At 44.6% G+C, this 27,631-nt stretch overlaps 1 protein-coding gene across 2 annotated transcripts in view; it reads left to right on the top strand.

Moving 5' to 3' along the window:
- Window positions 1–27,631, top strand: part of USP13 (ubiquitin specific peptidase 13) — a 99,050-nt gene that overhangs the window by 33,952 nt on the left and 37,467 nt on the right. For both annotated transcript variants that reach the window (XM_044289839.1, XM_044289838.1), the window contains exons 3-8: window positions 9,232–9,292; window positions 12,951–13,072; window positions 15,759–15,901; window positions 16,094–16,278; window positions 16,760–16,854; window positions 18,092–18,279. In XM_044289839.1, coding sequence (XP_044145774.1) covers window positions 9,232–9,292; window positions 12,951–13,072; window positions 15,759–15,901; window positions 16,094–16,278; window positions 16,760–16,854; window positions 18,092–18,279 — 794 coding nt within the window. The remainder of the gene's footprint in view (window positions 1–9,231; window positions 9,293–12,950; window positions 13,073–15,758; window positions 15,902–16,093; window positions 16,279–16,759; window positions 16,855–18,091; window positions 18,280–27,631) is intronic.

The raw sequence follows: 27,631 nt of genomic DNA, 5'->3' as shown, positions 1-27,631 counted from the left end.
CCTCTAAGGCCCCTTTCACACGAGCGAGTATTCCGCGCGGGTGCGATGCGTGAGTTGAACGCATTGCACCCGCACTGAATCCTGACCCATTCATTTCTATGGGGCTGTTCACATGAGCGGTGATTTTCACGCATCACTTATGCGTTGCGTGAAAATCGCAGCATGTTCTATATTCAGCGTTTTTCACGTAACGCAGGCCCCATAGAAATGAATGGGGTTGCGTGAAAATCGCAAGCATCCGCAAGCAAGCGATTTTCACGCATGGGTTCTAGGTGACAGTCTATTCACTGTATTATTTTCCCTTATAACATGGTTATAAGGGAAAATAATAGCATTCTGACTACAGAATGCATAGTATAATAGTGCTGGAAGGGTTAAAAAAATAAAAAAGTTAACTCACCTTCTCCTCTTGTTCGCATAGTTCGTTCCCGGTCTGTTCTTTGCTAGCTGTGGGCTAAAGGACCTGTGGTGACGTCAGATCACATGCTCCATCACCATGGTGATGGACCATGTGATTGGAGCATGTGATCTGACGTCACCACAGGTCATTCAGCCCAAGCCCACAGCTAGCAGAGAACAGACCGGGAACTACGCGATCAAGAGGATAAGGTGAGTTAACGTTTTTATTTTTTTTAACCCTTCCAGCACTATTATAGTGTGCATTCTGTAGTCAGAAAGCTATTATTTTCCCTTATAACCATGTTATAAGGGAAAATAATACAATCTTCAGAACATCAATCCCAAGCCCGAACTTCTGTGAAGAAGTTCGGGTTTGGGTACCAAACATGCGCGATTTTTTTCACGCGAGTGCAAAACGCATGACAATGTTTTGCACTCGCGCGGAAAAATCGCGCATTTTCCCGCAACGCACCCGCCTCTTATCCGGGCAAAAAACATGACGCCCGTGTGAAAGAGGCCTAACTGTTCAATCGTCTTGGGCCTTCTTTGTTGCACCTTCCTCTTTATGATACACCAAATGTTCTCTATAGGTGAAAGATCTGGACTGCAGACTGGCCATTTCAGTACCCGGATCCTTCTCCTACGCAGCCATGATGTTGTGATTGATGCAGAATGTGGTCTGGCATTATCTTGTTGAAAAATGCAGGGTCTTCCCTGAAAGAGATGACGTCTGGATGGGAGCATATGTTGTTCTAGAACCTGAATATATTTTTCTGCATTGATGGTGCCTTTCCAGACATGCAAGCTGCCCATGCCACACGCACTCATGCAACCCCATACCATCAGAGGTGCAGGCTTCTGAACTGAGCGTTGATAACAACTTGGGTTGTCCTTGTCCTCTTTGGTCCGGATGACATGGTGTCCCAGATTTCCAAAAAGAACTTCGAATCGTGACTCGTCTGACCACAGAACAGTCTTCCATTTTGCCACACTCCATTTTAAATGATCCCTGGCCCAGTGAAAACGCCTGAGCTTGTGGATCTTGCTTAGAAATGGCTTCTTCTTTGCACTGTAGAGTTTCAGCTGGCAACGGCGGATGGCACGGTGGATTGTGTTCACTGACAATGGTTTCTGGAAGTATTCCTGAGCCCATTCTGTGATTTCCTTTACAGTAGCATTCCTGTTTGTGGTGCAGTGTCGTTTAAGGGCCCGGAGATCACGGGCATCCAGTATGGTTTTACGGCCTTGACCCTTACGCACAGAGATTGTTCCAGACTCTCTGAATCTTCGGATGATGTTATGCACAGTTGATGATGATAGATGCAAAGTCTTTGCAATTTTTCGCTAGGTAACACCTTTCTGATATTGCTCCACTATCTTTCTGCGCAACATTGTGGGAATTGGTGATCCTCTACCCATCTTGGCTTCTGAGAGACACTGCCACTCTGAGAAGCTCTATTTATACCCAATCATGTTGCCAATTGACCTAATTAGTATTGGTCTTCCAGCTCTTCGTTATGCTCAAATTTACTTTTTCCAGCCTCTTATTGCTACTTGTCCCAACTTTTTTGGGATTTGTTGACACCGTGAAAATTTGAATCAATATATTTTTCCTTTAAAATGATACATTTACTCGGATTAAACGTTTGATCTGTCATCTATGTTCTATTACAAATAAAATATTGACATTTGCCATCTCCACATCATTGCATTCAGTTTTTATTCACAATTTGTTTAGTGTCCCAACTTTTTTGGAACCTGGTTTGTATTTGTCATGATACTTCCTCCCTTCAACCCTCCCGCAAGATGAGGATAGGAGAAATAGATGAATACCTATCCGAATGCTCTTTTCCTACTTTATCGCTAGAAGCATTGGCTCATTTAAATCATTTGATTATGATGATAGAACCGAAGGAGGTAGTTGAGGTGAATCCCCAGGTGCTGTCAGGCTGGTAAATTTTATATTGATAACCTACCCTTAGGATAGATCATCAATATCAGATCGTCGGAGAGGCTGGGTGCTCCGTGAGCACTGCAACCTCCTCCTAGGCCTGGTATCAGCAACCTCTGGCACTCCAGGTGTTCTGAAACTACAACTCCCAGAATGCTCCATTCACTTCTATGGGAGTTAGATGAACAGCCGAGCACATTTGCATGCTGGGAGTTGTAGTTTCACAGAAACTGGAGTGCTGAAGGTTGCCCTGTCCTAGGCCATGTATCCTCACCACATTGGTCACATTGCCTAGTTATGGCTCAGCCCCATTGAAGTGAATGTGGCTGAGCTGCAGTACCAAACAAGATAGTAGATAGATAAAAGTAAAGTTGGAAAGCTGGGACTACACAGTGCTTTGACATCTAATGATTATCTATGGGGTTGTGATGTGACATGCAACAAATTGCAACTGTGACAATTGCAGAGTCGCTGGATTTTTTTTTTTTTGCAAGTCGCACATGACTTTGCTGTCATAGACCAAAATGCAAATCACGTGTGACTGCAACTTTTCAGCAATTTGTATTTTGCAGCAAAATTACTGCTCTGAACTAGTTACGCAACAGCAAGTAGTAGACGAGTCACATGACTTTTGCTGAGACTTGTAGTCATGCGATATATTGCCATGTAGCCCCAGCTTTAAAGAGGACCTTTCACTCCTATACAAACTAAAAACTAACTCTATCTTTGGGCAGAGCGGCGCCCAGGGTTCCCCCCTGCACTTACTAGTATGTCTGGGCGCCGCTCCGTTCGCCCGGTATAGGCTCCGGTGTCTCAGCTCCGTCTGTTGTACTGGACTGATTTTTTTGTAGGAGGAGTGTCCCTTGCTGTAGTGCTGGCCAATCGCAGCGCACAGCTCATAGCCAGTCTATGAGCTGTGCGCTGCGATTGGCCAGTGCTGCAGCAAGGGACATGCCTCCTACAAAAAATCAGTCCAGTACAACAGACGGAGCTGAGACACCGGAGCCTATACCGGGCGAACGGAGCGGCGCCCAGACATACTAGTAAGTGCAGGGTGACCCCTGGGCGCCGCTCTGCCCACAGATAGAGTTAGTTTTTAGTTTGTATAGGAGTGAAAGGTCCTCTTTAAGCCAGTTTCACAACAGCATGTTTTCCAAACCAAACACTGCAAGCGTGTTTCCTGGACCAAACACACATGTGAAACTGGGAGAAAAACGGGTAAATGGGGATGTTTTCCCAAGTTAAAAGGGCAGATTTATTATTGTAAATGCACCAGAATTGCCACATTTGCAAAAGTAAATCCGCCATTTGGGACACATTTCATCAAGCTCGCCTTTGTTTTTTGTTGTTGTGTTTATTTCATTTACTTAAAAAAAAAAAAAAGGGCATATTGGCAACTGCTGTCTTCCTACGCGCTGTAAAACGCTCAACAAGGAGAAACCAATGCTTCCCTATGGGAATGGTTCTCACCTGGGCGTTTTACAGCGCGTACGATCGCGCTGTAAAATGCCCGACGCTCAAAAAAGTTCTTGAGCTTCTTTGGGGCGTTTTGTCGCGCTTTCCCGTACATAGACTTTTGGGAACGCGCGACAATGGGCGTTCGCTTGTCTCCGTATGCGCGATTGTAAACGCCCGTACAGTCGCGCATACAGAGCGCTCCTTTCGGAACGCTCAGGTGTGAACCCAGGGTAAGACTGGTCTAATTAGTATGTGCATGAAAATGTGGTGAGGTGAAATTAGGCGCACGTCTCTATGACAGTAGGCAAAATGTATCGCCACTCTCCACTCAAAACAAAGTTAGAAAAGTGCGCCAGCCCTGGAGCGGAGTATAAATTAGACCGTTTTTATGACTAAATCAGGTGCAAAATAAGGTGCACCTACATAAATAGGTTGGAAAATAGGCGCAAAAGTTTGAAAACATCTGAATTAGTCTTGAACTCAAAAATTGTCGCAACAGGTACAAATGCCTCCAAAACTGGCGCAAAATCAGTTGGTAAATGAGACTTAAAAAATAAGACAGTCGGAAACGCTTATGAAAACAGGCGCAGACACTACAATACCTGTAAATGTGCCCCATTGAATTCAGTTGGGGAGACCTCCCAAGGTAAAAACCCCATGTAGAAATTGCGGTTTTCCCTGGAAACTGTCCCAAAAACATTTCCTAAAATTGTGTAAAGTCTGAGCTCAGCTTGAACTTTTTACATATGAGAAAAACTGCTGTATAGACATGACTGGAAGATATTGGTAAAGTTCTCAGCTATTGTCAGTTGCGTATCATTTTGGTGCATTTTTTCCAGCGATTTAAGAAAGAAACTGCCAAAATGATACGCAACTGACAATAGCTGAGAAATTTGCCAATATTTTCCAGTCAGAAACATATCGGAGCCCCTCATGCACCACGTCACGGTGTCCCAACATGCACATGGGGTCCTACCACTCTACTATCCGTGGTGTGTGAACAGGGTCTGAACAGTGCTAGAAATTAACTCACAGCCAGACTCTCACATGCCTCCATAGTGGTATCACCAAAGCACTGTGAGGTAGGATAAAGCTGTGAGCCGCACCCACAACAGACCATGTGACACAGAAGCTACCAGGTGCAAAAGAATGTTACCACCACAATGAAGTGGCACATTCCATACACATAGGGACAAAAACTCACTGAAAAAAGGGCTCCGATATGTTCCCGACGAGAAGATATCAGCAAAGTTCTCAGCTTTTAACAGCGGCCTGAGGAATTAGCTAGTATTGTCAGTTGTGTATCATTTTGGTGCATTTTTTGCAGTGATTTGTGTATATATATATATATATATATATATATATATATATATATTTATATATTTTTTTTTCACCTGCACAATGTATCACTTTGTGTAAGATGTCCTTGTGGTGCATGCGGTCCGCCCTGGCATCCTCCCTTGTACGCATTTTTTGCTGGGGACTGCCGTTGTCTGCGGACCGCATGCGGAGGAATTGCTCCCCCGGTTATAGACACACTACAGTGTCTGGGTTTGGGGCATTTTCACCCGTTTAGGTCACTTTTTTTTCAGTGAGTTTCAGTTTTTCTCACCAGCAGCAAAGACTGAAAAGTTCTTAGGCCTTATGCACACGAACGTATTTTCATTCCGTGTCCGTTCCGTGTTTTTTTTTGCGAACCGTATATGGGTCCGCCCAAAAAATGGAAGGTACTCCTTGTGTATTCCGTTTCCGTATGTCCGTATTTCCATTCTGCAAAAAAATAGAACATGTCCTATTATTGTCCGCATTACGGACAAGGATAGGACTGTTCTATTAGGGGCCAGCTGTTCCGTTTCACAAAATACGGAATGCACACGGATATAATCCGTGTTTTTTGCGGACTGCAGAATACATACAGTCATGTGCATGAGGCCTTAGATTTCAGGTAGCAGCTGCTCATGTGGCAGGTGGAATAAGAAGACCTTCTTCTCAGTGCAACGGTTTCCTGGCCAGACTGTTTATTCAGCTTGACTAAAACTTGAGTGGCAGCACCTCCACAGCAGATACAGACCAGAGAAGTGGATTGCTGTTAGTTTTATGGGACAGCATGTAGAAAAATGGGAAGTAGATTTGGCAAAAACTGGTGGATATTTTATTTCAATTTTTTTCTATGTTTGTAAAAATAATTAAACAGAACTCGACGCTTAGATTAGGCTACTTTCACACCTGTGTTTAGGTGCGGATCCGTCTGGTATCCGTTCAGAACACTGGTATCCGTTGAGAACGGATCCGTTTGCATTACTCTGTAAAACAAAAAAATCTAAGTGTAAGTCAAACTGATCCGTTTTGACTTGCACTGAAATTCAATGGGGGACGGATCCGTTTACAATTGCACCATATTGTGCCAGTGAAAACTGATCAGTCCCCATTGACTTACATTGTAAGTCAGGACGGATCCGTTTGGCTCCGCATCGCCAGGTGGACACCAGCGTTTTGGTGTCCGCCTCCAGAGCGGAATGGAGGCTGAACGGAGGCAAACTGATGCATTCTGAGCGGATCCTTATCCATTCAGAATGCATTGGGGCTAAACTGATCCGTTTTGGGCCGCTTGCGAGAGCCTTGAAACAAATCTCACAGGCGGACCCAGAAATGCCAGTGTGAAAGTAGCCTTATGTGTTTGAATTGCAATAAGTGCTGTCTCCTCTAGAAATGTTGACGCATGTGTTTGCGAATGTCACGGTTTTTGTCTCTATAAGAATCCCCAAGGGAAAAAAAACTTTTGCAACATGGGCCCAAAGAATTTTACTGGTGCTTTTCTTTTGAGCTTTGTGTGGCTCCGAACCCAATATCAGCCATGTACTGTACCTGCAGGCTCAGATATTTGGTAGGCCCCTTTTCCAGCACATATCTGTAGAAATGTTTTTCTTTTGCCTATAAAGCATTTTCAAATGTATGTGTAAATTTTTTATTTTTTTCCCCCCAAATTTCAAAGGATGGCCAGAACCTGATCATCTTCTGATGGCACTGAGACCGGCTGCTCTGTCTGAATATATAGCAGGGGGGGACACATGGAGTCTGATAATGGCAAATGCTGAGGGACACATGTCTGATGATGGCAAATGCCATGGGGCGCTGATCTGATGGCACTGGCTCACTGGGGAACACATGGAGTCTGATGATGGCAAATGCCACATGGGGCTGATCTGATGGCACTGGCTCACTGGGGAACACATGGAGTCTGATGATGGCAAATGCCACATGAGGCTGATCTGATGGCACTGGCTCACTGCTGGGGGACACATGTCTGATTATGGCAAATGCCATGGGGCGCTGAGCTGATGGCACTGGCTCACTGGGGGACACATGTCTTATTCAGACATGTGTCCCCCAGCAGTGAGCCAGTGCCATCAGCTCAGCGCCCCATGACATTTGCCATCATCAGACAGTCTGATAGATGATGGCAAATGCCATGGGGCTGATGGCACTGGCTCTGGGTCACAGGTGGACATGTCTGATGGGACTGATGGCACTGGCTCTGAGGGACATGTCTGATGGCAGATGATGGCAAATGCCATGGGGCTTGGGGCTGATGACACTGGCTCTGAGGGACAATCATGTATGATGATGGCAAATGCCATGGGGCTGATGGCACTGGCTCTGGGCCAAGTTTTGTAATTTGTATTTTTTTGTATACATACAGAAGAAAATAATATATCGCATACCGCACATACTTCAAATTATATCTCAATATAGATTTTAGGCCATATCGCCCACCCCTAGTATGTACCCCAAAAGATTTTTCCATCTGACTGAACTGCCTTTACATTTTACATGATTTCATCCACCTTTTGTAATGAGGTATTATACATATTTTTGGGTGGGAATAGTTTTTATGAGCTTGGAAACTATATAGGCCGGTAAGTTTAACATCTGTCGTGGGTAAACTGTTTGAAGGTTTTCTAAGAGATGCTATCTTGGAGGATCTCAATAAAAATAACCAAATAACGCCTTATCAGCATGGCTTCATGGGGGATCGGTCATGTCAAACTAATTTAATCAGTTTCTATGAGGAGGTAAGTTCTAGACTTGACAGCGGTGAATCAATGGATGTCGTATATCTGGACTTCTCCAAACCATTTGACACTGTACCACATAAAAGGTTAGTATATAAAATGAGAATGCTCGGACTGGGAGAAAACGTCTGTATGTGGGTAAGTAACTGGCTGAGTGATATAAAATAGAGGGTGGTTATTAACGGTACACACTGAGATTGGGTCACTGTCACTAGTGGGGTACCTCAGGGGTCAGTATTGGGCCTTATTCTCTTCAATATATTTATTAATGATCTTGTAGAAGGCTTGCATAGTAAAATATCAATTGTTGCAGATGACACTAAACTGTGTAAAGTAATTAACACTGAAGAGGACAGTATACTACTACAGAGGGATCTGGATAGATTGGAGGCTTGGGCAGATAAGTGGCAGATGAGGTTTAACACTGACAAATGTAAGGTTATGCACATGGGAAGGAATAATGCAAGTCACCCGTACATACTAAATGGTAAAACACTGTGTAACACTGACATGGAATAGGACCAAGAAATTTTAGTGAACAGCAAACTAAGCTGCAAAAACCAGTGTCAGGCAGCTGCTGCCAAGGCCAATAAGCTAATGGGTTGCATCAAAAGGGGCATAGATGCCCGTGATGAGAACATAGTCCTACCACTTTACAAATCACTAGTCAGACCACACATGGAGTACTGTGTACAGTTCTGGGCTCCTGTGAACAAGGCAGATATAGCAGAGCTGGAGAGGGTTCAGAGGAGGGCAACTAAAGTAATAACTGGAATGGGGCAACTACAGTACCCTGAAATATTATCAAAATTAGGGTATAAATATATCAGGGGTCAGTACAGAGATCTATCCCATCATCTATTTATCCCCAGCACTGTGACTGTGATGAGGGGACATCCTCTGCGTCTGGAGGAAAGAAGGTTTGTACACAAACATAGAAGAGGATTCTTTACGGTAAGAGCAGTGAGACTATGGAACTCTCTGCCTGAGGAGGTGGTGATGGTGAGTACAATAAAGGAATTCAAGAGGGGCCTGGATGTATTTCTGGAGTGTAATAATATTACAGGTTATAGTTATTAGATTTCTGGAGGTCGTTGATCCAGGGAGATATACTAATTGCCTGATTGACGCCGGCAAGGATTTTTTCCCCCTAAAATGAGCAAAATTGGCTTCTACCTCAGAGTTTTTTGTTGTTGTTTTTTTTGCCTTCCTCTGGATCAAGTAGCTGGATAACAGGTTGAACTGGGTGGACAGATGTCTTTTTTTCAGCCTTACAAACTATGTTACTGATATAAATGACTGGCACTCAAGTGGATGCTATTCTGACAATGTGCTTCTGTTGATTTCTAGAAAGAAACTGGAGCATCTGGTGGAGCCCTTCCTAGACGTATTAATGGCAAGTTATTTTTAGGTAAGCTGAATTGCTATAGAAATATACATTTCCGGTATCTGAGCAAGGTATATAAGTGGGATATTGGGTAACTGTAATTTTATTCATTGTATGCACTTGTATCCTTTTTCCATTATAATACAATGTTGATTTATAAGAAGGCTAAGAAGCAGTCTGCAATTGTCTAGGTCTAAGGGAGAAAATTAATTCCCAACTCTAGAAGTGAAAACTAGAATAATCCTCCCCATCCCGGGCAATGTAGCATAACTTGACTAAAAGCCTCATCATCCTGCAGCAGAGCTCCATAGTATATCCATCATTTATCTAGATCCAGGGTGTGCAATTCAAAATCAAGACATATATAATGCTCAGTCTGTAAGAAGAGTGAGCTATGTGACCTCTATTTGTCTCCTATGGACTACTCTGTATCCTGTTCAGTCGCCTGTTTCTTTAAAAAAAGTAAATAAAAATAATATTCTACAGTTTTCAAACCAGCACTTGGATCTGAATAAAATTTTAACATAACCACTGAGTTATTCAATAAAATCTATCCGTATAGCGCCACCTGCTGTTTTCTTTTTCTTATTTGTTTGTCCTGCTCACTGAGAAGGCCGCACATGCTCCGTTTCATCCTTCAACTGCCTCCTGAGTTTTATAGGGAGAGCATGGACACGCCCCCTGAGCTGTCAGCCTGATATAAATCTAGCAGAGCAATGGGGAGATCTCTGGACCCATGTGAGGTACAAGGCTGGTTCTAGAAAGAGATTGCCATGTACTATATGATGTCTGATTCTCATTTTTTACATTAGTCATGGGTTAACCCCTTTAAATTGACACCACATTTAGAAATTGATAATGTTCATTCGTTGTCCAATATATATATATATATGTGTGTTGTGTTGCACGTATATCGCTGTAGCCAATCACTGCGATCAATGCTGCCTGGCTGAGAGGATGGAGAAGCGGCACTGGATCGGAGTGGGCTCTGAAACATGGGATATCCATGTTTCTTTAGAGATTTTTTTAATTCCTGGCCTTAAGAAGGGACCTCAGTGTCTCGAAAGCTTGCCTTATAACATTATGTATTTTAGTTAGCCATTAAAGGATATCAAATTACAATATTTTATATTGTTTCTCTTTTGGAGAGCATCAAGACTTCACACTACTGGCTAGCACGGTACAAAACCTTTTTCTTTTGGTTTTGTACCATATACCGCTGAGTACCGCTGCAATGGTGACATGCCATATACCTGTATCAGGGAGGTGGGGGCAGAGCACCATGATTGAAAGGAGCCAGAACCGAGCGACGGGGAGCAGGTAGCCTCCTCAAAAGACCATTTTATCTTCTGAGACTGATAATCTGGCAATTATAGCCTCCTACATTCTGTGAATGCAGCATAGTTCCTGTTATGTGACCAATTTAAAGTTTGCTTTATTGGGCCGTTCAAGGAATTTACAGTTCTTGAACCTTAAAGCAGACATGTGGTTGCTTTTCTCATTATAAAAATTGATCCACTCATCGAAGTTGGCAATCTGAGAAGTGAAGAGGTCATATAAGTTCACAGCAAATTCGTTGTAGTATTATTCATGTCTGTATAGACCACTAAGACAAATGTGAGGTGAGAAGAACATGAAGTAAAACACAGGAACCTTTCTTATCTTGTCACTTTTAGACATGTCCACTAGAGAACTATATATAGCAGCCTTAAGGGCCAGCTGTTAGCCGATCTAATTCTGAAGCCAACGTGTCCAGTCCTCTGTTCTTCCACATCGTATATGTTGTTTTTTTCCAGAGACCATGTTACCTAGAAGTCAAGGCATCTGTCACACTCTGTCAGCAAATGCTTGAGTGCTTAGTGTTTGTCCAGATGAGGTCTGGAATTCTTTGAACTTTCTGACGTCCACAATACCATGTCGAATTTCAGTTCCTTGACTTCCATGAGTTTGATTCCTTCATATTGTGTGAGAAAAGGGAAGAATCACATTACTCCAGTAGATATTTCCCATCACGGTTGATGATCATCTAATGGTGTTGTGCTTGCTATACATAGCTCAGTTATCGAACCCATTCTTGGCCAGATCAAGTATCCGTAAAACGTGACTATTCAGGGAAATGGCCAAGGTGACCATGTTCAACACACTCAACTCATGATACTTTTATTAAAAATCTCAAAATGCTTACCAACCCATCAACATTTAGTGAACTTTGTATAGCAGTATAGACCATCAGTAGCAAAATCCTGGGCAACCCCTTTAAGTTTAGTGATTGAGCATATGGAAAATACTGGGAAAATTTGATACAATTTTCAATTTGAGACAAAAGGTGAGTGATCAGAATTGCAATGTGCCATCAGGACATTCTAATCTATACCTTCCATCTAGACCACTGTAGAAAATGTTTTGTAAGGGTTAATCCTATATCTATCCAGCTGAATGTATAAATTCTACATTTCCTAAACCTTTAAAAGTGTTCATTAAGGGTACTTTCACACTAGTGTTTTTCTTTTCCGGCGCTGAGTTCCATCAAAAGGGCTCAATACTAGAAAAGAACTGATCAGGTATATCCCCATGCGTTCTAAATGGAGAGTAAGGCCTCTTTCACACTTGCGTTGTCCGGATCCGCCGTGTACTCCACTTGCCGGAATTACACGCCGGATCCGGAAAAACGCAAGTGTACTGAAAGCATTTGAAGACGGATCCGTCTTCAAAATGCTTTCAGTATTACTATGGCAGCCAGGACGCTATTAAAGTCCTGGTTGCCATAGTAGGAGCGGGGAGCGGGGGAGCGGTATACTTACAGTTCGTGTGGCTCCCGGGGCGCTCCAGGGTGACGTCAGAGCGCCCCATGCGCATGGATGACGTGCCATGCGATCACGTAATTCATGTGCGTGGGGCGCCCTGACGTCACTCTGGAGCGCCCCAGGAGCCGCACGGACGGTAAGTATGCTGCTCCCCCGCTCCCCGCTACACTTTACCATGGCTGCCAGGACTTTAGCGTCTTGGCAGCCATGGTAACCATTCAGAAAAAGCTAAACGTCGGATCCGGCAATGCGCCGAAACGACGTTTAGCTTAAGTCCGGATCAATGCCTTTCAATGGGCATTCATTCCGGATCCGGCTTTGCGGCAAGTCTTCAGGATTTTTGGCCGGAGCAAAAAGTGCAGCATGCTGCGGTATTTTCTCCGGCCAAAAAACGTTCCGTTCCGGAACTGAAGACATCCTGATGCATCCTGAACGGATTTCACTCCATTCAGAATGCATTAGGATAAAACTGTCAGGATTCTTCCGGCATAGATCCCCGACGACGGAACTCTATGCCGGAAGAAAAGAACGCAGGTGTGAAAGAGCCCTAATCCGTTCAGGATGCATCAGGCAAAAGAGAAAACCAGCATTTTTTTTTTCTATAGGAATGTATTAGTGCCGGATCCGGCATTCAAAATGCCGGATCCGTCCGTAAGGTGAAAAAAATAAATGCCGGATCTGTTTTGCCGGAGGACACCGGAAAGACTGATCGGGCATTTCAATGCATTTTTTTTGACTGATCAGGCATTTTTGAGACTGATCCGGATACGGAACTGCTTGCCGGATCACTCTACCGCAAGTGTGAAAGTAGCCTAAGTTGTATCTTTCTGTTTTTGTTTATCTTGTGTTTTTTTTTTTTTGTTTTTTTTTTTCTTCAGATCTTGAAATAGATGCTGATTTCAACAGTGATGATTATGAACTTGAAGATGAAGCCAAACTTGTTATATTTCCAGATCACTTTGAAATTGCCTTACCTAATATAGAGGAGCTCCCAGCTCTGGTTAGTAGTTTGGTGTATTGTACTGTATGCTATCATGTATGAAGTACTGTAAAGGTTATGTTTTATATATCTTTTTGGAAGTTTATTAACATGTTCACATTTGTACTGATGGCCAGTAATGTCTGTGTGTGTATATGTGACGACTACAGGTACCAGAGTAACATAACAGTGGGCTGTTTACTTTGAGAGTGATGACTGAGAAACTCCACTACCACCTGTGGTTGCTTTTTCTGATCGAGAAGCAATGGTTTCATGGCGTGACCCCACCTGCAGCCACAATTGCCTGCACAGTTTTGCCAGGCACACTGTGAGGTCTTACCTTAGGGTTCTTTCACACTAGCGTTATTCTTTTCTGTTATTGGGTTCTGTCCTATCTCTGTCCAAAATTCCGGAACACTTGCCGGAATGCTGGATCCGGCATTTTTTCCCACAGAAATGCATTGATGCCCGATCCGGCCCCGAGTGTTTCGGCAAAACGGGTCCGGCATTGTGGTAAACATAAATGATGACACCGGAGAGACGGATCCGGCATTTTAAAGCATTTGTCATACGGATCAGGATCCTGATAAGTCCAACAAATGCCATCAGTTTGCATACGTTTTGATGGATCTGGCATGCAGTTCCGGTGACGGAACTGCCTGCCGGAATCCTCTGCCGCAAGTGTGAAAGTACCCTTAAGATATACAATACTGATGTTTCCCTTACCTTAAAGGGCATCTGTCAGCAGATTTGTACGTATAAAAACTGGCTGACCTGTTACATGTGCACTTGTCATCTGATGTGATCTGTGTTGGTCCCATGTTCAAATGTGCCCGCAGTGCTGAGAAAAATGAAGTTTGAGTACATGCAAATGAGCCTCTAGGAATAACGGGTGTTGTGGTTACACCTAGAGGCTCTGCCCTCTCTGCAACTGCTGAGCTCTCAGCACTTTGACAAGGTCAGCTATGATGATGTTTTCACTGTCTGGCCCTGTCAATCACAATGGAAAAGGAGTGGCAGTTGCAGAGAGGGCAGAGCCTCTAGGTGTAACGGCAAAGCCCCTGTTGCTCCTAGAGGCTCATTTGCATATATTAAAACAATGTATTTCTCAGCATTGTGGGCACATATGAGCTGCCAGCATCAGAGTTCCGCGGTACAATCAGCAGGGTGGCAGCTATTCATAAATGTACTCTGCTGACATTTATTAATGTGGTGACTGAGAGGTAAAGAGATTGTCCAGCCATGTCCGTCAGTGTCAATAGATGCGCCAGCTTCCATTTGTAAAACAGATACCTTGGCACTTCCATGGGCATCTAATCTGTCCAATCGCAGCGCAGAGCTCACAGCCCGGGAGTTTTATTCTTCTCCCTGGCAGTGAGCTCTGTGCTGCGATTGGACAGCGCTACAGCCAGGGAGAAGGAACTCCCAGGGAGAAACAGGGCAGACTCCGCCTAGTATAACTAATTCAGTGAAAATACCGCAGGACATAGCGGAAGAATGGAGCGGCGCCACGGAATAATAGAAAGGGCAGTGAGATTCTGGGGCGCTGCTGTACACAGCCCGATAATTGTCTTACAATGTTTGGACTGATGAAAGGTCCTCTTTAAGAAAGGGGACCTTCAATAGACACCAAATTGCAGTGTATGAAATAGATGATCATATGGAAGGTTCATATATGGACAACTGCTGGATCATACAGCAGTACAATATCAATTGGTGGGACCTGTTAAGTTCCAGACTAGGTGTATTACAGTAAGAGCATTGTATGGACTTATTTCACTTACTGATGATCGGATTCACGTAAGCAAATGGCATTTATCATATAGAGAAAGTTAATACAAGGCACTTACTAATGTATTGTGATTGTTCATTTTTGCCTCCATTGCTGGCTTGAGCACCTTGCCTTCTCAAACAGCTGATCGGCTGAGGTCCTGGGTGACAGACCCCCACCGATCAGACACTGATGATCTATCTAGTGGTTTGTTCATCAGTATTTAAATCTCAGAAAAAAACCGTTAAAGGCATTTTCCACAGAGAACGTTTTGTTGATAAATTGGCCCAAGCAATGTAAAAATAACAAAGCAGGATTACTCGTCTCCTCTGATCCCCCACAGGTCTCCATTTCTAGTCCTGGCACTACACACCAGAAATGACAGGAAAGGCCCTCTCAGCTAATTACTAGCCTTACTGGTGACCTGCCTTAGCTTTCAGCTAAGAGGCATTTCTGACATGTCGAGCCAGGATAGAAAGTGAAGGGCAGCGGGGACCAGACCAGTGGGAATTGGTGGAGGCGAGTGTTCCTTTTTTTCTGTGTTTTTATTTATTTATTTTTTAACTAAAGTTTCTCCCTAGAAAAACCCTTGTAACCTGACAACCTGAACAATGAAAATACCAATCACATAGTACAATCTGATCCTTTTACTCCTTGTAATGCTTGCAGGATCTCAATTACCATAGCAGAACTCCTGAAATCTAGTGAACAAGGTGTAAAATAACATTTGTGAATAGATTTCACCTTGTCTGTATGTGAAGATTATCTAAATGAGATGCTGAACATCTTGCTAAACATAAAATGTAAGGCTTAGGAGCAAGTACTTTACATAGTGGTGAACTGTGCTACAAATGTCTTTTTATTTTATTTGCAAGTATGTAATAAAATATGTGAATATCGAATGGCCACTTATTGTTGTTGCGTCTTTCGGTGCAGGTAACCATAGCTTGTGATGCTGTTCTGAATTCCAAGTCTCCGTACAGAAAGCTGGAACAGGAGTCCTGGGAAGAAGAACCACAAGTATCAAAGTTTGCAAATAACCTTGTGCAGATAGACAATGGTGTAAGAATTCCACCAAGGTAAATTCCGTAGAAAATTATTGAAATGAATGTAGTAAAGGTGTAGATCGTCATGTTTTAGATAATTGAAGTTTACTTTGCAGTTTAACTTTTGGAGTCAGTGCGCTGTGCTATTTATTTAATTACAAATTCTCCAAATGTAGATCTTCTTAACCACATGAGATTTTTATTTTTTTTTTACTTTATCTGCAGTGGCTGGAAATGTGCTAAATGTGAACTACGAGAAAACTTGTGGCTTAACCTGACCGATGGTTCCATAATGTGTGGGAAATGGTTTTGCTCAGGCAGTGGTGGGAATGGACATGCCTTAGAGCACCACAAGCAGTTGGGCTACCCTCTGGCTGTGAAGCTTGGAACTATTACACCAGATGGAGCAGGTAAGTAGACTAAAATACCATAAGCAGAATTCATTTGACTGGGAAGTCTAAGGTGATTGTACTATCACCATTAAAACTTGTCTTGAAGAAGAAAACACCTGTATTGATGGAACAATGGTAACGCTGACCATAGACCTAATCAAGCATACGGCTCTACATTTGGCCAGTACCATACACTTCTGACAATGCCCCGATTAACCATTTTATAACATCTGGTTGACTATTGAGAGGGAAAAAGATTCAAAATTTATCTCATGCCCAAGAAGTAGGGACAGTCTGGCCTTCTCAGTCGAAGAACCATTTTGGCGATAACCACTACCAGTCTGAATGAAGCTATGTATTACATGCTTTCCCTTTTATCAAAGCTGGATCACACATGGTCAGTTTATCTGCATTGCTTGACTCTTAGGTTTCCAGTAGTGTTCATTGCAACAATATTGTAAATTGCAGAGTAAAAATGTCTCCTTCTTGTACTTGACAGATGTGTATTCCTTTGATGAAGAAGAAACTGTATTAGACCCTCACCTTGCCAAACATCTTGGGCATTTTGGGATTGACATGCTACAAATGCAAGGGGTATGTATTAAGAGATGTTTAGAGATCAGTAAAATTTTGTACTTTTGAGATGTTCTCTTTCTTTCAGCTTTACATTTTATTTATTCTTCAAAATACCTAATGCTGTATTGTGTCAGCAACTCAAAAGCCTCCATACAGGAAGAATAGTAGGCCCCATTTATCAAAACTTTCTCACAGAATATATTGCCTTGTTGCCCTTAGCAAGTATATACAGTGCAGCTTTATGAGCATCAGCGCCAGTCAGTGACCATTTCCAAGCTTTCCTTATGTATGTAGACTTTGGAGTGCAGAAACGTAAGGATTTCTGCTTCTTGATGAATAGCTGAACCCGGACATATCCCTTTCTTCCCCCATTCAGCCCCTCTGACGTGAAATGCTCCGATGCTCTCCCTTGCCTTGCGTTGAATTGTGCAGGGAAAGGGCTTTTTCTGCAGATCCGGGGATGTACCGGGTCTCAGCTAGGCGGAGGCTTCCGCCTAGCAGTGAGCCCTGTGACGTCACCGGCACTAATGGGCGGGCTTTAGCTGTGTAAAGATGTAAACAAAAAAGCCCTTGCCCTACGCAGTACAGTGCAGGCAAGGGAGCGCATAGGAGCATGATATGTCATAGGGGCTGAGTGGGGGAAGAAGGGGATATGTCTGGGTTCAGCTCTGAACCCAGACAACCACTTTAACAGCAGTTAGGGCTACTTTAGAGCAACCATGGGCCATAGACACAGTGGTAAGGTAGGGATCTCATAGATTTTTATGGGAGAGTTTTCTAGACCTGCTCACTGACCTATGCAGAGGACAGAAAGGAGCAGATAGGAGCAGATAAACTCTGATATCGCCCATTGTGAATGGTGTATCCTGTGTTATCTATATATCCACTTTAAGCTGGGTGGCGCATGAACAGGAAGGAGCCTGCTCCGCTCAGCTAATTATGGCATAGCACATGGTTACATGGTACCCATGTGCTATGCCAGTCTTTAGCCAAGCTCAGGCAGCACAGACAGCAGCAGTGATGTGTGCTCCTGCCCATACACAGTTTACCGCGGACCCATTTCTATAATATAAAGAATCTATACTCAGTACACTGCTGAGATTTGTGACATAAAAATAATATAATTGCATAAAAGTTTAGTTACTTTTTAATAAGGATCCTGACGTAGAAACTGAAAAATAACCACAAAAAATTATTATTATATCTTGTAAAAGTCTTTGGCATGACTGAATCTTTCTTATTACCTTCTTTTTAGTCAGAGAATGGTGTGATGGATAATGAAGTTAAACCAAGGGTTAGTGAGTGGGAAATCATCCAAGAAACTGGACTTAAGTTGAAACCAATGTTTGGCTCTGGATACACTGGTATTAGGAACCAGGGGAACAGCTCCTACCTCAGCACAGTGATGCAGGTCATCTTCAGCATACCAGAATTCCAGAGAGCGTACGTATCTCTTCTTACTTGTCCACAAATAAATCTACAACCCAGAGATCACTGAGATATTAATAAATAAATAATAATTCTGTTGAACATTATCCCAATATATGACGATAAAGGGGTTCTCCAGTTTTGTGATTTTTTTTTTTTAAATCTACCTAGAGTATCCCAGGCACTGCATATTTTGGTCTATATGCTTGTTTTTCATGTCAGCAATTTCCTTCGCCTGTTCTTGGCTTTACTGCATCCTGGCAGGATGTTTACATGGCATAGGGTACTTTCACACTAGCGTTTTTCTTTTCCGGCATAGAGTTCCGTCCTAGGGGCTCAATACCGGAAAAGAACTGATCAGTTTTATCCCCATGCATTCTGAATGGAGAGCAATCCATTCAGGATGTATCAGGATGTCTTCAGTTCAGTCTTTTTGACTGATCAGGACAGAGATAAAACTGCAGCATTCTACAGTTTTATCTCCGGCCCAAAAAAAACTGAACACTTGCCTGAATGCCGGATCCGGCATTTTTTTCCATAGGAATGTATTAGTGCCGGATCCAGCATTCAAAATACCGGAATGCCAAAAAAAAGGTGGTAAAATAAAACGGATGACACCGGAAAGACGGATCCGGCATTTCTGTAAGACTGATCAGGATCCTGATCAGTCTTACAAATGCCATCAGTTGGCATACGTTTTGACGGAACTGCTTGCCGGATCACTCTGCCGCAAGTGTTAAAGTACCCATACTTCTGGTTTTCATAAACCTCCTGCCGGGTTCGCTAACCAAACCCAGTATACAGTAATGTTTCACAGAGCTTGCTCTGCCTAACTAATATTGAGAAGGATGGTGTAAGGGGTCTGACTACTGCATAGGGAACAGGTTGCCAGGCAGAGCAGGAAAAACATTGCAAAGCATGCTGGGTGATTAAAATATCTAGTAGGAAGCTGATGAAAACAGGAAATTTTGAATGTAAACATCCTGCCAGGATGCAGCAATGCCGAGAACAGGGGATGGAAAGTGTTGACATAAAAAACTCATATATGGGCCAAAAATATGCAGTGGGGTGCTCTGGGCAGATAAAAAAAAAAAATCATTATGGGACTGGAGAACCACTTGAAGTCACAGTAGCAAGGTATGAACAGTGTCATCAGTTTTATATTTAAAGGGTGCTTCCAGTACTGAAGCCCACTTTTACCAGAAATGTAAATGTCACAGTGGTTGATACTAGATATGAGCAAATCAAAGTTCTCACCGAATCCGTGTTTCCTCACAATTCGTGGTAATGAATCAGAAATGGCTGCTGCACGTGTTAGGACAAGGAGCAAGGAACTCTGGGAACGAGGGATCACCCACAATGCCATGCCTGCAGCCAGCCAGCCCTGTGATGTCACAGCCCTATAAATAGCCTCAGCCATTTTCCAGTGTACTTGGTGCAGGAAGAGACATTAGCAGGTGCTAGGGACAGTGGTAAAAAAGACTTGAAAACTATTTTGCTCAAAAGAAGTTCAGGAAAGAGCATTAGAAGTGTAGGGAAAATGATAGGGAGGAATCATTCCACAGCATTTATGTAGAACATGAGTTAGGGAGGTTCCAGTCTGGGTAATAGGAACAATCCTATTACACCTTGCTGCACTGTCTGTGGATCCAAATTGCCATTAGCCAGCTCTGTAACTCCAGCAAACTGTTTTTGTTATTGGGGTGCAAGTGCTGTGTGATACAGCCATTAACAGGGTTTATTACAAGGAACTATTTCTACGTCTTATTTGCCCTTGTGCGTTGCAGATATATGTTCTATAGCATTTTTGGCTTGTATTAGTGGGTGAAAAAAAGGCTTATTAGCCGTTGTGTGGTGAAGTGAGAAAATTGCAGCCCTTTTTGGCATGTATTAGTGGCTAAAAAATATATAATAATTGCCGTTCAGCGATGCAGTTACATGTTCTAAAGCCTTTTGTGGCGTGTATTAGTGGAAAAAGGAAAAATGTATTTGCCGTTCAGCAGTGCAGTTATATTTACTAAAGCTCTTTTTGGCGTGCATTAGTGGCAACAAAATATATATTACCGGTATTTGCCGTTTAGTGGGGCAGTTATATGTTCTGAAGCCTTTTGTGGCAAGTGGGAAAAAATAAGGGCCTATTTGCCGTTCTGTGGTGCAGTTATATGTTCTAAAGCCCTTTTCCAGGACGTCCTCCATGACAGCACTACATGGAGGATTGTCTCCCCCGCCCACTATTGGGACAGGAAACAGAGAGGTTAAAAGCTCCCCCCCCACCCACCTTCACCAGTGTTTTTTCCTGTCCCAATAATGGACAGGGCAGAGAGAGGGTCTCTCTTCAGACCTTTTTTAGTTTTTTCTATTTTTTCATTTATCTTTTTTCTAAACGCCAGGCTAAAATCCCTAAGCTGGGGTCCCTTAGCCTCCCAGCCCCTCCAGTACCTGTGGGTCACGCGGCTCACTGCTGGGAAGGATGTTCGCAGGGGCTGGGGAATGGTAGCCGCAACCCCGCTGGGGCTCTGGGCTGCAGGATGCTCTCTCCAGGGACGCGGGAGCCGGAGCGCCTTTTTTCTTGTACTTCCGGTTTCGGCGCTGATCCGGAAGTGACGTTGAGGCGCCGGTGAAGGAGTGCGCATGTGCGTGACCTCCGACACCGGATCCAACATGGCGGCGCCCTGTGTTTGATCCCCGCGGCAAGGGACGCTAGAGGCCTAGCGTTTGGGCCTCGCGTCCCGTCCGGAACCCCCTGCAGTGACCGGAAGGAAGGGGAGGAGCATCCACGCCAGGAGGGGTAAGTGCCAGGGGCATTTAAAGTCTGGTGGGGTTTAGTGCGAGTCCCTCAAGTCATGGAGTCAGCCAGTATGAGAGACCAGTCCCCAGACCCTCCTGCCCAGGGACATGTGAGTAAACCCAGCACTGCAGGGTGATGTATGGTGATAGGGTTAGCAAGCATTATAGCCTGTTTCTATCATCATGTCTCCTAGGGGGAAAAAGATCCTACCTTAAAGGTGGATGCTAAAAAGAAGCCTAAGAGATGCGCTATCTGCAGCAAAAGGCTTCAGGAGTCATATGCAAAGAAACTTTGTGCGGATTGCATTAACAAGATGATGAAAGAGGAACAGTCGTCCCTTTTAACAGACCTTAGAGCCATCATTAAAGAAGAAGTCAAGGCATCAGTTTCCTCCTTAATAGCGCCTAAGGTGGCAGAGCAGACCACGGGGATTAAAAGACCTAGGGAAGCCTTGGAATCAGACCCAGAGGTTATTGAGATGGAATATTCAGGAGAGGAGGAGGAAGAAGAGTCTTTACCTTCCTCATCCCACGAGGAGAAACGCAAATATTGTTTCTCATCTGAGGATATGGACTCCCTTCTGACTGCGGTTAGACAGACCATGGATATCCCAGACGAACCAACTAAAAGGTCCATTCAGGAGGAAATGTTTGCAGGCCTGATTACTAAACGGAAAAAAGTTTTTCCTTTGAATTCCAGCCTAAAGCAGATGATCCTGGATGAGTGGGAAGATGTGGAAAAGAGGCTTTTTATTCCCAGAGAATTCAAAAGTCGTCTATCCTTTGACAAAGAGGACACTAAACTATGGGAAGAAATCCCAAAGATAGACGCCCCGGTCGCCAGGGTAGCTAAGAAAACAGCAATCCCATTCGAGGACTCCTCCCAGCTGAAAGACCACATGGACCGCAAGGCCGACGGTCTCCTGAGGAAATCTTGGGAGGCGTCGGCGGCCTTGATCTCCACTAACGTGGCAGCCACATCTGTGGCTAGGTCTTTACTATTGTGGTTATCTCAGCTGGAGAATCACTTGTCAATGGGAACTCCCAGGGAGGACATCTTGGAGACTATCCCACTCCTGAAGATGGCAACGGCCTTTTCAGCGGACGCCTCGGCTGAGTCAGTCAGGTTCGCAGCTAAAAGTGGGGCCCTTCTAAACACCGCTAGAAGAGCTTTGTGGTTAAAGAACTGGTCTGGTGATCTCACCTCAAAAAATAAATTATGTACAATCCCTTTTTCAGGATCATATGTGTTTGGCCCTAGCCTGGACAAGATTCTTGAAAAGGCCTCAGACAAAAAGATAGGGTTTCCTGAAACAAAAACTAGGAGGACACATTTTTTTCGGAAAAAATTTCAGCCAAAGAACCAAGCGTATAAAGACAAGGGTAAATCGGGAAGATGGTCCTATCCTAAAGGGGGTAAGGGCAGAGGATTTCTGCTTAACCCCAACACTTCCCAAGACAAACAATGACGCCAGGCCAGTCGGGGGAAGATTAAGATCTTTTCTCCCAGCATGGAGCCAGATAACCCAGAACCCTTGGGTGCTCCAAATTATTCAGGAGGGATACAGGATAGAGTTTATGTCTGTTCCGCAACACAAATTTGTGCTGACAGAGTACGGAGGAGATACACCTCAGGAAAACCTTTTAAAAGACGTCACAAAATTGAAGAAGCTGGGCGCAGTGACTCGCGTCCCTGCGGGTCAGGAAGGCAGGGGCTTCTATTCAAGGTTATTCCTGGTCAAAAAGCCAGACGGTTCATTCAGAACCATAATCAACTTAAAACCCCTGAACGTCTTCATAAAGTACCGTCGTTTCAAGATGGAATCGATAAGATCGACAACACCCCTCATTTCTCAGGGAGCGGTAATGTGCACCTTGGACTTAAAAGATGCATATTACCATGTACCAATACATCCGGACCACCAAAAATTCCTAAGGTTCGCGGTAAGGGAGGCAGGGAAAGTAAACCATTATCAGTTTCAGTGCCTGCCCTTTGGGATTTCAACAGCGCCCCGGGTGTTTACAAAGTTAGTCATAGAGATAGTGGCCTTTCTCAGACTGAAGGGAATAAAGATTGTACCCTATCTAGACGATCTTCTCCTAACCGCAGACTCTGCTCCAGTTCTAGCAGCACATACACAGACAACAATATCCCTCTTACAGGATCTCGGCTGGATCATAAACTGGGAAAAGTCGGACCTAGTACCAGAGACCAGAAAAATCTTCCTGGGAACGCTGCTAGATTCGAACCTACAGAGGTCTTTCCTTCCACCTCAAAAACAGCAAAACCTTGTCAGGAAATTGAAAGCGTTTCAGGGGAAATCCGTGTGCACCATCCGAAACGCCATGAGCGTCCTGGGCTTGATGACTTCTTGCATATTTACGGTACCGTGGAGTCAACATCACACGAGGATCCTACAGAAGATGATCCTGTCCGTCTGGGACGGGGACCACCGATCCATAGACCGGAAAATCCTGGTAAAGGAGAATGCTCGGAGATCCCTGGATTGGTGGCAGATAGCAAGCAACCTGTCAGAGGGCGTCTCATGGAACCTAAGTCCATATGTCGTAGTAACTACAGATGCCAGCCAACAGGGCTGGGGTGCAAAGGTTGGAATCTACTACTACCAAGGAACTTGGAGTCAGACCATAAAGAACAGGTCTTCAAACTTCAGAGAACTTCAGGCTGTGTGGGAGACTCTCAAACAGAGTCAGGATCTTCTAAGCGGCCAAAACATACGAATCCTATCAGACAACATGACAGCGGTTTCTTTCCACAAACATCAGGGAGGTACAAGATACCCTCTTCTCCAGAGTCTAACAAACAAAATTTTTTCCTGGGCCGAGGAGAATGTGCTATCAATCTCTGCAGTACACCTACAGGGTTCAAAAAACCAGTCGGCAGATTTCCTCAGCAGACACCTTATAGATCCAAACGAGTGGACTCTGAACAGACAGGTGTTTCTAGAATTGACAGCTTCATGGGGGTACCCAGAAATCGACCTCTTTGCTTCAAGGGAGAATGCTCAAACAACCTCCTTCTTCTCCCGGAACCCTGCCGATCATCCCACAGCAGTAGACGCTTTATCCCAGTCCTGGGACATGAAGCTAGCGTATGCGTTTCCTCCCTTCCCCCTGATTTCAGTAGCCCTAAGAAAAATCAGCAGGGAATCGTCCAAGGTGATCTTCATAGCTCCCTTTTGGCCGAAACAAGCCTGGTTCCCAGTCCTGTCCTCCCTGAGTCAAGAAGATCCGATTCCTCTCCCTCTCAGACCAGACCTGCTGCATCAGGGTCCAATCAGGAGTCCGGAAATAAACAAGCTGAAGTTAACAGCGTGGCTTCTGAAAGGGACTTGTTGAAATTACAGGGGTTCTCGGACGAAGTAATAGCCACTATCCAGAGAGGCCATAAGCAGGTGACATCGGCGATTTATAATAAAATCTGGAAGAAATTCTGCTCCTGGATGACGCTGAGAGGGAAGAGTCCCCTGCTCCCGAGTCTAGGAGATATTCTTGATTTCCTCCAGGAAGGATTCAACATGGGTCTTAGGCCCAGTACCCTCAAGGTGCAGACTGCAGCCTTGAGTTGGTTTCTAAATTACTCTCTGTCAGAAAATCGATGGGTAAGCAGGTTCTTAAAGGCAACAACGCGAATTAGACCAACACTAAGATCTCCGGTTCCGCCTTGGGACTTGTCGCTAGTGCTTAGGGCCTTAACAAAACCACCCTTTGAGCCCCTACACGAGAGTAGCTTAAGAAACCTAACCTTAAAAATGATGTTTTTAGTAGCCATCACATCAGCCCGTAGACTAGGGGAGATCCAGGCCCTCACCATCCGTGAGCCGTACCTTACAATCTGTGAAGATAGGGTCATATTAAGGCTAGACCCGTCCTTTATACCTAAGGTAGTTTCTTCCTTTCACCGGAACCAGGAAATTGTACTGCCAACCTTCTACACAGATCCAAAGACCGAAAAGGAGGAAGAATTCCACCTTCTAGACGTCAGACGTTCCCTCCTTTCCTACTTAGACGTTACTAGTACCTTTAGACTGGACTCAAATCTCTTTGTTCAGTTCTCAGGCCGCAATAAAGGCAAGAAAGCTTCTAAAGCGACATTGGCAAGATGGATTAAGATAGTCATTAAAGAAGCCTATCAGAGCCAGGAGCTCCCCTGTCCCCAAGAGGTTAGGGCTCATTCTACAAGAGCAGTCTCGGCTTCATGGGCCGAGCATGCGAATGCTTCTATCGAACAGATATGTAAGGCGGCCACCTGGGCAAGCTCCCAGACCTTTTGTAAGCATTACAGATTAAATGTGTCAGGGAATGTTGACCAGTCTTTCGGGCGGAAAGTTCTTCAGGCTGCAGTCCCTCCCTAGTTATTGGATTAATTTGGTATTCCTACTCCATGTAGTGCTGTCATGGAGGACGTCCTGGAAAGTAAGAATTAGTCTTACCGGTAATGATGTTTCCAGGAGTCCGACATGACAGCACTGGTAGTTCCCTCCCTATTAGTTAATTGTTTCTTTTTGGCTATGATACCCATTATTGTGTGATAATCTATAAAACACTGGTGAAGGTGGGTGGGGGGGGGAGCTTTTAACCTCTGTTTCCTGTCCCAATAGTGGGCGGGGGAGACAACCTCCATGTAGTGCTGTCATGTCGGACTCCTGGAAACATCATTACCGGTAAGACTAATTCTTACTTTTTTTGCGTGTATTAGTGGCACAAAAATAAGTATTTGCCGTTGTGTGGTGAAGTGAGAAAATTACAGCCCTTTATGTCGTGTATTAGTGGCAAAAAATATATATATTTGCCGTTCAGCAGTGTAGTTATATGTTCTAAAGCCCTTTTTGGCGTGTATTAGTGGAAAAAAATAAGGGCCTATTTGTCGTTCAGTAGTGCAGTTATATGTTCTAAAGCCCTTTTTGGTATGTATTAGTGGCCAAAAAAATATATTATTTGTCGTTCATCACTGAAGTTATATGTGCTAAAGCCCTTTTTGGTGTGTATTAGTGGAAAAAAACGGCTTATTAGCCGTTGTGTGGTTAAGTGAGAAAACTGACTTTTTTTGGGTGTTTTAATTTCCTTTTTATTTATTTAATTGATCTACCGGTATGTCGGACAGAGAAGTGCCAGGCCCTGCACAGGGGAGTGTCAGAGGCCTAAATGTTTCTGGCACAGGTCGCAGCAGAGTAAGGGGACGTCGCAGCAGGAGTCGCAGCGAGAGGCCTGAGCTCCCGTTGTCATCTAGCTCCTGTTGTCATCTAGCGGTCGTATTTTGACCAGCAACCCAGCGGTGGTTGAATGGTTGACTCTGTCATCCACTTTGTCCCAAGTGACATCAGACACTCCCAGCCAAGAGTCGGTGGGTTCGTCAGACACAACCCTTAGTTGGCATGGCTCGGGAGCAGGCCCTGTGCCCTCACCTGTCCTCAACCTGCCTCTGTCCTTTTCTGTTCCCTCAGCCAGATAAGGATTATATGCTGTGGTCTCAGCTGGCAAACATGCCTGGGGTAGACCATCCACTTGACAGGAGCCTACCTGCCCGGAAAGTAGTGGTGCAGGGGTTCACGGAAGCAGCGGCGGTAGCAGTCAGTCAGTGTGGAGTATTGGGGGTAAAATGACCTACTCAGCGGTGTGGCAGTTTTTTGTTAAGCCCCGGGAGGAGGTGAACATTGCCATTTGTAGAATCTGTGGCCGGGGTGCCAATGTTGGCACCACGGCCCTGCGTCAACATATGCAGCATCACCATAATGTGGCCTGGGAAAACTGTGGCTCCGATGTGGTGGTCCAGCCTGCCGCAGCAACCGTTGCATCACCCAGTGGCAAGCACCCGATTTCAGGCAGTTAAGGCTCCACCAACTCAGCTGAAGGGAGCTGTCTGTCCTTCCCATCATCTGCTAGTCCTGATGCTCCTGCTCCTCCTCCTACTCCTCGTCAGTCATTCCGTCAGCAATCTATCACCGAAGCGATTGCCAAGAGACAACAGTATGCGTGCACTCCAACGGCGCAGAAGCTGAATGTGCTCCTGGCCAAGTTGCTTGTGCTGCAGTCCCTCCCTTTCCAAGTGGTGGACTCTGCACATTTCAGAAAACTGATGGCTTGTGGAGAGTCCCAAGCCGTCATTTCTTTGCCAAAAAGGCAGTACCAGCCCTGCACACGTATGTAGAACAGAAGGTGGGCCAGTCCTTGAGTCTGTCGTGTCTGCCAAAGTGCACAGCTGCGCCGACGCGTGGGGCTGTAACTACGGTCAGGGACAGTACATGTTCTTTACGGCCCACTGGGTGAAGGTGGTTCCTGCACAGCCACACCAGCAACTTGGACAGGTGACGCCGCTTCCGCCTCCTTGTTCTCACGCCGTTGGTCCTGCGACAATGTCCGCCTCCTCATCCTCCACCATGTCCTCAGCCTCCACTGCAGGGACAATTCACAGTGCCCCTCCAGCATACCACATGTGCAGGGCACGGCGGTGTCACGCTGTTCTGCATCTCGTTTGCCTGGGCGAACGGAGTCAAACAGGGGAGGAAATGCTCCGTGTCCTTCATCAAGAAATCGAATCCTGGCTTTCTCCACGACAACT

This window comes from Bufo gargarizans, chromosome 4, assembly GCF_014858855.1.
Source record: "Bufo gargarizans isolate SCDJY-AF-19 chromosome 4, ASM1485885v1, whole genome shotgun sequence".
Classification (NCBI taxonomy): domain Eukaryota; kingdom Metazoa; phylum Chordata; class Amphibia; order Anura; family Bufonidae; genus Bufo; species Bufo gargarizans.
The sequence above is the reverse complement of the archived record's forward strand: the minus strand, read 5'-3'. Positions and strand labels throughout refer to the sequence as shown.